The sequence below is a fragment of the Oncorhynchus nerka genome, linkage group LG14 (assembly GCF_034236695.1).
Source record: "Oncorhynchus nerka isolate Pitt River linkage group LG14, Oner_Uvic_2.0, whole genome shotgun sequence".
In the NCBI taxonomy this organism is placed as follows: Eukaryota; Metazoa; Chordata; class Actinopteri; order Salmoniformes; family Salmonidae; genus Oncorhynchus; species Oncorhynchus nerka.
In genome coordinates this window covers 65,157,562-65,171,096 of record NC_088409.1, presented here as the reverse complement: position 1 = coordinate 65,171,096, position 13,535 = coordinate 65,157,562, and the positions used below count along the sequence as shown (strand labels likewise).

At 41.2% G+C, this 13,535-nt stretch overlaps 1 protein-coding gene across 1 annotated transcript in view; it reads right to left on the bottom strand.

The window, feature by feature from the left end:
* Positions 1-6,554: 6,554 nt before the first annotated feature.
* Positions 6,555-13,535, bottom strand: part of LOC115141704 (ubiquitin-associated and SH3 domain-containing protein B-like) — a 48,200-nt gene continuing 41,219 nt past the window's right edge. Inside the window, exon 14 of the mRNA XM_029680845.2 lies at positions 6,555-13,390. Coding sequence (XP_029536705.1) covers positions 13,253-13,390 — 138 coding nt within the window. The 3' untranslated portion in view covers positions 6,555-13,252. The remainder of the gene's footprint in view (positions 13,391-13,535) is intronic.

Genomic DNA, 13,535 nt, shown 5'->3' with positions numbered 1-13,535 from the left:
AGAACCTGAGGTATCAGCTATTATGCTGCAAGGACTCTCTTAGAATGGCGGGGATCTATGTATTTCAGAACTACACTGTACGTTCCTGTTACAGATACCAGTATCCTGTGTGTGTGTGTGTGTGTGTATCCTGTGTTCTTTTCTCTCCTTCTCCCCTCACAGGTGAAAATCATCACTCCCCAATCAGTCACCAATCCAATCATCAATCAGAAGACACACCTCCTCCTGTTTCCTACCCTATCACAGTTCCTTTCCCTTGGTTTAAAAACCCTGTCAGTTGTTTGCTCTAGAGCTCAATCTCTCTGTAAATGCCATGTCTGTAGGTCTCTGTGTTTCACTCTCTCTTTGTGTATTAACCTCTCTTTTGTTTGAGCACCTCCATAGCACTTTGTCCTCACCTGTGATTATTGTTTTTGGTTATGGTGTTTGTGTTTGTGTTTGTTTGCTGGTGGGGAAACCAAGACAAGTCGCCCATGGGCATACACTACCCGTAGGTAAACTTTGTTAAATACACTAGTTAGAACTGGGCGGACCACCCACTGTATTTTTTGGTTAGTTAGTTAGCTGTTGTTAAAGTAGGCTAGTCTAGCTTAGGGGTGTTTTTGAATACTTATTGTTTCTTTCCTTGGGTCCAGCTCAGCCCCTTTTCCTGCTCCCCCCCCATTACCGTGTGTTTATTAATAAACCTTGAGTTTGACGGTAGATTTCAGTTGTCCTGGTTATTTCGTTCACACTTTTACTTTGTCACTATTATAATTTGCCTGAGTTATGTTACGGGTCTCATTACCATCCCCCCTAGACTGTCGGGCCAAAAGGGATTCGTAACAGTTCCATGTGTGGAACCTAACTTCTTGGTTTAAATTGAGCTTTTTTGTTTAATTTCTGTTTGTAAGTTTGTTTAAAATGTATGTATTGAGAGACGCAATGAGGATGGGTTGAGAGAAGCACCGAGCGGGAAGAGGAAAATGGTGTACATATGTATGGGTGTGTGTTATGTATGTATGCATGTATATGCATGTGTGTGTAAATATATATATATATATATACGTAGGTATGTGTAAGTGAGTGCTGTTTTTGTTGTTGCTTTGTCTCTGTTGTTGTATCTCTTAATATGGGTGAAAATTGTGAAATTCCAATAAAAAATACTGTTACAGAAAGAGAGGGTCCAGATTGTCTGGCCCAGATGATTTGCAGGGATCCAGATTTTGCAGTTCTTTCAGAATATCAGCTGTCTGGATTTGGGTGAAGGGGGGGGGGTGCTGAGATGTTGGCCAGGTGGAGAGCAAAAATGCTTATTGAAATGATTGATTATCGTAGATTTATCGGTGGTGACAGTGTTTCCTATCCTCCAGTGTAGTGGGCATCCTGGGAGGAGGTGCTCTTATTCTCCATGGCCTTTACAGTGTCCCAAAACTTTTTGGAATTAGTGCTACAGGAAGCAAATTTCTCTTTGAAAAAGCTAGCCATAGCTTTCCTAACTGACTGAGTATTTTGGTTCCTGACTTCCCTGAAGAGTTGCATATCGAGGGGGCTATTCGATGCTAATGCAGAATACTACAGGATGTTTTTGTGCTGGTCAAGGGCAGTCAAGTCTGGCATGAACCAAGGGCTATATCTGTTCTTAGTTCTACATTTTTGTAATGGGGCATTAAGATGGAGAGGGAAGCACTTTTGAAGAGCAACCAGGCATCCTCTGCTGACGGGATGAGGTCAAAATCCTTCCATGATCCCCGGACCAGGTCGATTAGAGAAAGTCCTGCTTGCTGAAGTGTTTTAGGGAGCATTTGACAGTGATGCGGATTGGTCGTTTGACCGCGGACCCAGTACGCACGCCCGCAATGAGGCAGTGATCGCTGAGAGCTCCTGGTTGAAGACAGCAGAGGTGTATTTAGAGGATGACATCTAAGAAGGTGCCCATGGTTACAGATTTAGGGTTGTACCTGGTAGGTTCCTTGATGATTTGTGTGAGATTGAGGGTATCTAGCTTAGATTGTAGGACGGCATGCCCCAGTTTAGGTCACCTAACAGTACGAACTCTGAAGATAGATGGGGGGCAATCAATTCACAAATGGTGTCCAGGGCACAACTGGGGGCCGATGGGGGTCTATAACAAGCGGCAACGGTGAGAGACTTGTTTCTGGAAAGGGGATTTTTAAAAGTAGAAGCTCGAATTGTTTGGGCACAGACCTGGATAGTATGATAGAACTCTGCAGGCTATCTCTGCAGTAGATTGCAACTCCGCCCCCTTTGGCAGTTCTATCTTGTCGGAAAATGTTATAGTTGGGGATGGAAATTTCAGGATTTTTGGTGGACTTTTTGGTGGGCGGGGCTCCGTGACGGCAGAAGAGGTATTGAAGCCCAGGAATTATCTGATGGAATTCTTCGGCTAGCCGGGAGAAGGGCCTAGCTCGAGGTTAGCTCCAGGCTAACTGGTGCTTGCTTGAGGGACAGAAACCCCCTCGGACGGTTACGTCAGTAGACGAGTCATGATGGATTGGTGGGGCTCTGTGTCAGCAGCAAAGGGTCCAGGCCAATTGGCAAAAGCGGTAATTGAAGCCCAGGGATCGTTTGATGGAATCTCTTCGGGCTAGCCGGGAGATAGCCTGGAGCTAGCCTCGAACTAACTGGTGCTTGCTTCGGGACAGAGACGGTAGACAGGAGTAGCCACTCGGATAGCAGCTAGCTAGCTGCGATGATCCGGAGTAAAGGATCAGAGCTTGCGGTAGGAATTCGGAGATGTAGTAGAGAAAAGCAGTCCGATATGCTCTGGGTAGATATCGCGCTGTGCAGGCTGGCAAGAGTTGCCCGGGCTGAGGCTGGCAGTGCGAGTAACGGTGATGACCGCTAGCAGTGGCTAACTGACTACTAGCTAGTAGCTAGTTAGCTGGCTAGCTTCAGAAGGGGGTTCCGGTTCAAAAGTGTAAAAATAGCAGAACCACACCACATTCATCTTTCCCTTGATCCTGACTAGTCTCCCAGTCCCTGCCGCTGAAAAACATCCCCACAGCATGATGCTGCCACCACCATGCTTCACCATAAGGATGGTGGCAGGTTTCCTCCAGACATGATGCTTGGCATTCAGGCCAAAAAGTTCAATCTTGGTTTTATCAGAACAGAGAATCTTGTTTCTTATGGTCCTTTAGGTGCCTTTTGGCAAACTCCAAGCGGGCTGTCATGTGCCTTTTACTGAGGAGTGGCTTCCGTCTGGCCATTCTACCATAAAGGCCTGATTGATGGAGTGCTGCAGAGATGGTTGTCCTTCTGGAAGGTTCTCCCATCTCCACAGAGGACCTCTGGAGCTCTGTCAGAGTGACCATCAAGTTCATGGTCACCTCCCTGACCAAGGCCCTTCTCCCCTGATTGCTCAGTTTGGCCGGGCAACCAGCTCTAGGAAGTCTTGGTGATTCCAAACTTCTTCCATTTAAGAATGATGGAGGCCACTGTGTTCTTGGAGACCTTCAATGCTGCAGAAATGTTTTGGTACCCTTCCCCAGATTTGTGCCTCGACACAATGCTGTCTCGAAGCTCTATGGACAATTTACCACAGGTGGACTCTATCAATTGTAGAAACATCTCAAGGATAGTCAATGTAAACAGGATGCACCTGAGCTCAATTTCGAGTCTCATAGCAGGGTCTGAATATTTATGTAAATAAGGTATTTCTGTTTTTTGTTGTTTTTATACATTTGCAAAAAAACATCTAAAAACCTGTTTTCGCTTTGTCATTATGGGTTATTGTGTGTCGATTAATTAGGAAAACGTAACAAAAGAAAGTTTTTTTTACTGCAGTAATTTTGCAGTATAACTGAAGTTACAGTGCAGTTATTCTGCAATTACTGGTCCAAAAAAGTTGACTGCAAGTAACTGCACTTTTTTTTATATAAGGGTAACAACAACATGCACAGTTGTGCAAATGCAATGACATAAATTACCATGAAATAACAGTTCAAAGATAATCAAAACATAAACCTTCATCAGAGCCAATTGAACAGCGTTCTCAACAGTAAGGTCCAATTGTCCAAGACAGCCGACAACATAGTTCGGACCAGAGCAACCAACAACACTGACTGGATTGTTGAGGGCAGCCAGCTCGCCGAGAGGGGTTGGAGCGTCATACCTACCTCACAAAATGGCTCTCCAGTGACCCCCACTGGATTCAAATTGCACATAATTTCACAGGCATTTCGCTTTCAGATTTTCTATCGCTCATTTGTCATTTGACAAACGTCCATGCCTGATCATTTATCGATGTCATCGACAGTGAAAGCCACAAAGTTCATTCTACGAAAAACTAGAAATATAAATTATAACCTCACACCCCTCACTGCATTAGAATACCTGCATATACAACCAGTCTCTCCACTGATGCAGTCAGCACCCAAACATTTGCAGAAAGTCAATTCAATAAGAGGGGGCCTTATGTCAAATGTATCAATGATGTACTGTATGTAAAGTGTCAAAAGACCCCTTTCATCTTGAAAACCATGTATTTTGCAAATATATTTTGCAAAAACAACTTTCCTGGAAACAATCAGAACGTTGAGACACAAAAAGTCGAAATCATGCTGAAATGACCTCTTGATTATGTTAGCCATAGCCACCTGAATTCCAAAAATATAGGCAGACAATAAACAGAACAAGATTTCGACCTACATTTTAGCGTTAATTGCCTGATTACTGAAACTTTAATTTATTAATAATTAGGCCATTATTATTATCATTATCAGCATTATTATTATTGCAGCCAATAATAATCAAATTGGCCTATAAATCAAGAATGGTACAGCATTACCTACCTGGTAATATAGCCTATCGCTTAGCCTACGCGTCAAGTGCAGCGCATAGTTTGGTCCTCTTTTGGTCCCTAATTTTGTCAGAGAATGGTCAGGTTGGTCACTTGCTATGGTAGACTAGCCTACAACTGAATTTGCCAGCATCACTGATGCAGGCTAGCCTTTACACTGCTTGAAAAACGAAGTCCACTTTTATAGCCTATCCTAAGGCTCGAGGCAATGCAATTGGCGAATAGATTTCCAAGACAGACAAAAGCAGACCTCAATTGATCTAACGCTGAAAACAAATTCATTGTCATTGACGACACCCATTCTTAATGCTTTACTTAGTGGGAGAATGGCGATTCACATCCAAATAGCCCACATCAATTGCGCTGGTCATTGAGAGCAACTCCTGTCACGTGCCGCCTGGAAAGGGAACAAGTCCAGGGGTTCTTGAGCCAACACTTTTGACTCACTGCAATCAATATTTAGCCAATTAGGAGTCGTTTCTTTTACCATTTCACTGTGATATTGGTACATGTTTAGCGATCTTCCAGGTCTAGGATATTTACCTCGGAAGCAACAGTAGCCTAGGCTATGGAACCATATTCAATTGTAATAACGATGCAATACTGATGTATTTCATTCTAAATGGTTAGGTTATTTAGCAGTGCTTACCATTATTGCACCATCCAGCAGGTAATATTGGGTGCCTGATGCTTTATTGTTGTGAAACTACCTTCTTTATTGGGAAAGGGCACAATGATTATTCAAACGTCTTCAAGTCTATCGACTCAACCAAACAACGAGCAGAGTCGACCGTTTGAAAGTTATAGCTCTTTCAATCAGAGAAAAGGCGGGGATGTTTGAGGTGGGAAGTACAGCTGTCTCGAGAGGCTCCGTCACCGATAATTAGCGATCAATCACGAATTAGTTTAAAAGCTTGAGAAGAACACCGAGAGCACTATTAGATTGCAAAGATTCACTGCTCTCCGATAATGACTTGTTTTTTTTAGAGGAATGAATTCGCCTGTGCTTTTATCAGCCTCTTCTGTGTCCTATCACTCCATAAATCAAGAACTTTAAGGCAACAAACAATTCATGTGACTGTGGAGTAGGCCTATGGAAAAAGGTTGATTGCATATGGAGTAAGGGCTTAATAAAAACGTTCTAATCAACTGCAACTACTTCATTATTTCATGAGGATCTATTATTTATTTTCTGATAATCAATACCTGCCTGAAAGACATCTGTACAAAACCACTAAGTCAATATCATAAATGTTCAATCTAAAGCCTAGTAGTTCTTTAGCTGTGGATGCTTCAGTTAATTGATAGTGTTGTATGAGAAAAGCTACCTACTATATTTGCATTCACACATACAACATGATAGTACCATCATGTATACATAGTCCAGGCGATATGTGAAAAAATATATATACATTATTTCATAAAAGCATGAAACTTGGTACAGGCATGATTCCTGAGTGAATTTTTATTTTAAAAAAATATTTCAGCTTTATTTAACCAGGTAGGCCAGTTGAGAACAAGTTCTCATTTACAACTGTGACCTGGCAGTTGTAATAATACCGTTGCCATGATTCTATCTCAGTCACACCTTTTCCAAACCATTATTTGGGGTGTAGACAAAATGCGATAAACAACTTCCAACATTTTCCTTTTTTAAATATTTGTCAATAAATGAGCATAGTGTATTCTTGTGGAAGTTCCCTAAAAATAACACTCTTGTCCAATACAAATGAGGTTTCAGGCAATAAGAGAAGATAAACAGTGAGGCATTTATTTGGGTCCCTCAGACATCCGTGAGGAATTGGTGTGGTTTAGAGCTTGGCATTAAACAAAAGGCTAAACAAATGAATCAACATCAGACTAACGAGAGACTGGAATATAGCAATCACAGAGGATAAACACGATCAATGGAAGAGCTTGGGAAATGATACCGACACAACCCAATCCAGTGGGGATAGGAGTTTTTTCAAAGTCAAATCAAATCAAATGTATTTATATAGCCCTTCGTACATCAGCTGATATCTCAAAGTGCTGTACAGAAACCCAGCCTAAAACCCCAAACAGCAAGCAATGCAGGTGTAGAAGCACGGTGGCTAGGAAAAACTCCCTAGAAGTCGACATTTTAACTTTATTTAACTAGGCAAGTCAGTTAAGAACAAATTCTTATTTTCAATGACGGCCCATGTACTGTAAACATTGGCATTACTAGAAACATGCAAAAACATCATTCTTCAGAGGCAGCACAGGTCTGCTCTTCCAGGCTGAGTTTGTGGAGATTGAACCCCTGGTGGGCCCCTGTAACTGGTTGTACACTGATACCAAAGCCAGCATCTATCCAGAGAAAACAACCTGTCTATGAGTTCACTACAGAGGTGTTGAGTGAAGTTTTCCTTGTTCAACATAGTGCAATTTTGTTTTCTAACCGAACTTCAACCCATAACCCTAAACTGAACGAATCACATTTGTTTCCTAAAATTAACTAATCACATTTGTTTCCTAAAATTAACTAATCACATTTGTTTCTGTCCTCAAGTCAGAGCTGCCTTCAGAATAATACGGAACCCGCAGGACTCTCCAACCCATCACCGGGGGCAAACTACCTTCCCTCCAGGACACCTACAGCACCCAATGTCACAGGAAGGCCAAAAAGATCATTAAGGACAACAACCACCACTGCCTGTTCACCCCGCTATCACCCAGAAGGCGAGGTCAGTACAGGTGCATCAAAGCTGGGACCGAGAGACTGAAAAACAGCTTGTATCTCAAGGCCATCAGACTGTTAAACAGCCATCAGTAGCACCCTAGAGGCTGCTACGCTATATACATAGACCTGAAATCACTGGGCACTTTAATAATGGAACACTGGCCACTTTAATCATGTTTATATATTTTGTATTACTCATCTCATATCTATATACTGTATTCTATTATATTCTACTGTATTTTAGTAGTCTATGCCGTTCAGACATTGCTCGTGCAAATATTTATATATTCTTAATTTCATTCCTTTACTTTGGATGTGTGTATATTGTGTGTATTGTTGTGAAATTGTTAGATATTACTTGTTAGATATTACTGCACTGTTGGATCTAGAAACACAAGCATTTCGCTACACCCACAATAACATCTGCTAAACACGTGTATGTGACCAATAAAATGTGATTTAATTTAATTTAAGGAAAACTCTAATCTGCAACAGAGGCTGGACACTGACAATGATGTGAGACAGACATACCACACTCACACAGGTGTAGGGGTCGACTGTCCCTTAACTGCATGCTAGACAGCATAGTCAACTCAGGTCTCCCTCTGGTTCCAGGTAGGCGGCAGCTGGGGGAAGGTGGTGGTGGTGTTTGTGTTGGTGGGGACTTCCCCCTCCAGCAGCAGGCCTAGAGTGGACTAAAAGCGCAATTTTAAGTAGCTCAGGTAGCTTGTTAGTCAACAGGCACAGTTGTGGCAGACCTTGACCAACTCCCGTCTCCAAGGTGACCAGACAAGGGGCAGGAGTCTACGATAAATCAAGTAGAGAACAACAAAAATGGAAGCACAGCACAGCAAAGCAAGTTCAATCTTAATAAACTAAAAAGACACAATTTCTAATAAAAAGTCATTGCAAACCCAAAACAATTAATAGATAGACATAAAAGTGCTGGTCTTCAATTTGAGGGGAAACAAAGGAGGGGAACATGCGACCCAGACACCCCGGCTCTCTATACTACTGTAGATGGGGAATAGATTAAACACTGAAAGACTTTGAGACATTATGTCAAAGGTAAAACATCACTCTTGTTTTGACAGGAAGATTAGGACACAAAACACGAAATGTCCTTACATCAAGTTGTTCGACAAAATTCTTAATTGAATTGTACATTTATGTTGAATATCTACCTGAGTATATCTAACTGATATCTACCTTGATATCAAATTCCTCAATAAAATGTTTTGTTGATGACCTATTTCTATGCAGAGGTTTTCAACAAAGTTGTATATTCAGCAAATCATTTTTTCATGCATCAATAAGCATCTGCCTGGGAGATTTAATAGAAACGTGTTTGTTTAAAGATGGTTGCTGAGTTTTTCTGCATTGCAGTAGTAGATGATGCTTTCCTAAGTGGAGATTTTAGCCCTAGGTAATAAAAAGTCCTGTTTACATCCAAGTGGGTCAATGCATCACTTCTCTCATTTCCTAGTCTACTTTAGGTATTTTAGAAGAGGGCAATCATAGCACATACAAAAAAATCTAACTAATACGTTTAATTTGGCCTCCAAATCAGAGTTCTGTTGGGGATGGGGGAGGACTGGCTTATTAAAGGAGAGTTCAGGTTAAATCAGGACAAGAGTGGCAGAGATCGAATATCCCCAGCTCGGATAAACAGTGTCTGAAACCAGATCCCCAAAGCCCCAGGTGTATTTATACGCTGGAGTAAATAGGGGTGAGCAGGCCACAAAATATAATTGGAAGTCTGTGCAACAATAACCTAATGTAACCTAAATAAATGTTGCATTTGGGTCTCTAATTATACAGAGATAAGGACTCAACAAGTGAGAAAGATGCTATTGATAGAAGGATGCTGTTTGTTTCCCAAAAAATTAAACAAGATGATTGATACACAATTGACTCTCATGGAAGTTTTATGCACATAATCAGAGGTATGAGTTGGTTGTCAGATTTGTAGTCGTACCATAGAGTACCACGGGATGAGGAAATGGTTCCAATCGTATTTCCACCATTCCCATTGGGTATTTTATTAACACTTCAAATAAGGGCTGTATTTCGTGTAGGCTTACCCTGGCGTGACATTTTGAGAACCATGTGAATCTCTAGCTAGAGATGACGTGCAGGAGCTTGCAGGGATTTGTAGTCTTGCATGATGTCTTCTTTGATGCTAATTAGCATTTTCAATTCTGATATTAAATACAGCCGAATATATTGATAAAAGTCTTGTCCGAGAGAGATTTACATGGTTATCAAAACGTCACGCCAGGATAAGCCTACACATTTAAGCCAAACATTTTAAGTGTTTCTAAAATTCCATATGGGAAAAATGAATGGTGGAAAAATTATTACAACCATTTCCCTTTTTGACCGCTAGGTTTTATGGGTATTATGACAGCTCCACTGTGGGCCTGTATAGCCTACTTGTATGCATGATTACGTGTGTTGCTAGGTACATTATCAGTGGTGCTGACGACATAAATGCATAATCGGGTGTGATATGGTCACGTTTGCCTGCTAAATCAGACTGACGGCAGAGCTCATTCTGGTTTAACCCGGCTTGGGTTGCTTAACCTGACTTAAAGAGGTACGTCAGGATTTTAGCAATGAGGCCCTTTATCTACTTCCTCAGAGTCAGATTAATTTGTGGATACCATTAGTATGTCCCTGTGTGCAGTTTGAAGGAAGTTGCTAACTAGCGTTAGAGCAATGACTGGAAGTCTATGGGTACATAGACTTCCAGTCATTGCGCTTCGCTAGTTAGCATTGTCTCACAAAACTACCTCTAACTTCCCTTATACTGGACAGAGACATACAAATGGCCAAAATCCTGAAGTATCCCTTTAAAGGTCTAACACAGCTTTTTTTAAATCCTAGTATCATATAATTTCTGGGTAACAATTAAATACCTTAATGTGATTGTTTTCAATTAAAACGGTCAAAAAGAAACTGCTTGGCAAAGAGCACTTTCTCAAACAAGAATTTAGCTAGGACTGTCTGGGATTGGTCTGAGTGGGGAGGGGAAAAGTGAAAACTAGCTGTTATTGTCAGAGAGGTTTGGAACTCTCTTTTTTATAGATCTAATGTACCTCCTCTTGATGTCACCTGGCAGGCCAAAAATCCATCCCACCAAAAGCTCAAAAGAATGGATTTTTAATTTATTTGACACAATATCACAGTATCTTATTCCTTTCAGTTTGTTATTTATGTCTACTTCCAGCATCCCTTCTAAGGATTACTTTGTTTTTAAATCACTTCAGGCAGGGATGTCATGCACCTATTATTTTAAAAGGGGCACAAAGTATGTAATAATGGAGAATTTTGCAAACACCTGAAACATATTTTTCCTGCAATCTAGATCCATAATCATTATGCCTAATTCTATGTAAAAAGATGTCTATTTTCCTGCATAGGTTATCTAAGCATACCTCTTTACCTGTTCAATTATATGTGGGTGGGGGGGGGGTACTCTTTGCCTGGTCCAGAAAGTGTACCCCCTCCACAAAATACAGCTGACAGATCATTTTTATAAATAATTATGTTAAAACATGGACTTAAAAATTAAGTTTAGTAATTAATTTAACATCTGAAACAAAAAAAGACAAACCTGAGGGGGCACGTGCCCTTGTGCCCCATATGGGCATGACGCCTCTGCTAAGATAGATACTGTATGTAGTCAACTCCAAAGGGCTTACACTTACACCTAGTGGCTAAACCATAATACTACGCATTGAACAAACTGTTGAAGGAATTGTCCCCCCCCCCCCCAAAAAGATATCCAAACAAAACTAAATAACCAGGGTTTTTATTTGATATGTAACTTCTACATATCTGAAAAAGTGATACTGTCAGTATCATATAGGGGGGTATTGGAAACAAAATTTGAAACCAAATAAAGAACCCACCTCAGAGATGCTCATATCTGAATATACAGGGAATACTGTATCATCTCCTCCTTCAATCAGTTTGTTTTCATTTCAATCTTTTGCACATCTTAGCCCACTAGTCCTCTAAACCAAAGCATTTTGGTGAAAAGTGTATTTCTTAAATTAAAGTATATATACATTTGGAAATATAATATTGGAGAAAATAAATTAACACAAATTGACAGAGATGGCTTCCTCCTCAGTTTTTAGATTTCCTGGGTTTCCTCAACAGTGCATGTAGGCTTGCTTTGTTCCTCACTGACACCTTTATCACAAATTTGTAATTGTACTTGTAAGTATCGTACTTGCATGTATCAATGGAAGAACAGCATGAGAGCATTGTTTAAGAGCCTCCTTAATAATCAATATTTGCAGAAAGATTAGATCAGATAGATTTAGATGAGGCTAAACAAAAGCTGACTCAATGAGCAGAGAACATATCTCTGACATCACTGAGACATCAAGAGAAATCAGGTTCAATCTTAAGAGGCACTCAACAAATTTCATGGCCCAATGAAATGCACATACTGTAAAAAGTCACAATGAAATCTACACCTGAGAAAAACATGTATTTCCCTACCATGGGACAGGTCTTTTGCATATGATATTTCACAACTGGAAGACTGAAAGATGTTTTCTAGTGCAGTGGTCAACAACTATTCTGCCATAAGACCTTACATGATGTAAAACAAACACATACAAGTTCCTAACTACTGGTTATTCGACCGGCCTCACCAAGGCTCACCTGTGATTGTCAATAGTGCACTTTGTGCCATCGAGACTGTTTCAACCAAACCGGGTGACAAGCCACCCAGTGAAAAACATTTTGACACATGTTGTCTTAATGACGTCATTTTCTGGTTGCAAACTAGTTGTAAACCAGTTTTCTGGTTGTGAAGAAGTCATATAAAACCAGATTTCCAACTAGTCTCGGTTACAACCACATAAAGATGTATTTTTTATGACGAGCTCAAAATGTCATAGTAAATATGTCATATGTTGGTTGTTATCTTGTCACATAACACATTACAACCAGGCAAAGGCGTATTTTTCTGGTTACTACGTTAACACAAAGTTTTTCTACAACCAGCATTCAACGTGACCATAAAAGACATCGTACTGACCACACTGCAATCCGTTTAAATGGATGAATAAGTGGTTGTACGTACAGTATTCAAGAGAGCATGGATTAAGTTTAGCAGGTTTTTTCCCCCCAATGAGATCAACTTTATACACACAGAAACACAGATTCCACAATGAGAGACATCTGTGAGATGACTTGCGGCTACAGTCAAGGGCTTTTGAGGATAACATTTGCCCTCGCCAACAGTTAATCTGCAAGCGGGACAAGGAATGCAATTGCTTTTCCAAACACAAACAATTATGCTCATTTTTTTTAGGTCAATGTTCTCAACCTTATGACTCCCTTCTGGGACGCTGTTGACTCGGTGTCATATGTAATGGCCCATGTGCTTGCTGTAGCCAGCTGAGTGATAGCCTCCACAATCAACCAGGCCCCGAGACTTACAGTAATCCTGCCCTCTCCAACTTCACTCTCTTCTCTCTCTGCTCTCACTAACAACAATACTGTCAAATTAGAAATGTCAACAATACTGTCAAATTAGAAATGTCAACAATACTGTCAAATGACAAATGTCAACAATACTGTCAAATGACAGTACGTACAGTACAGTACATCCAGGTCCAACCACCCATTGACTCTGGTGGGGTCTCTCCCTGTTATTTGAGTAGAAACTTAAGCCTCGGGATGGGGCTGAGCAAGTCTGCTCTCCAGGGAAGCGGATGTCATTCCTGAAGGAGGGTCTCCTTCCAGTTGAAGCTGTGGTTGGGTCCATGTGTGAGGGGCAGGATGGGCGGGTCCACTAGCTGCCAGACTCCTGTGTCGCCCTGCTCCTCGCAGGAACAGAAACCCAGGTAGGGGATCTACAGGAGGGAAAGAGGCTCTCGTCAGCCGCAACAAAGGCAGTATGGGTGGAAAGGCAGGGGGAGAAAGAGAAAGGCAGACAGAGAGAGAGAGACAGACAGAAACACAGGCAGAAACACAGGTACAGAGAGAACGGCATAGAGT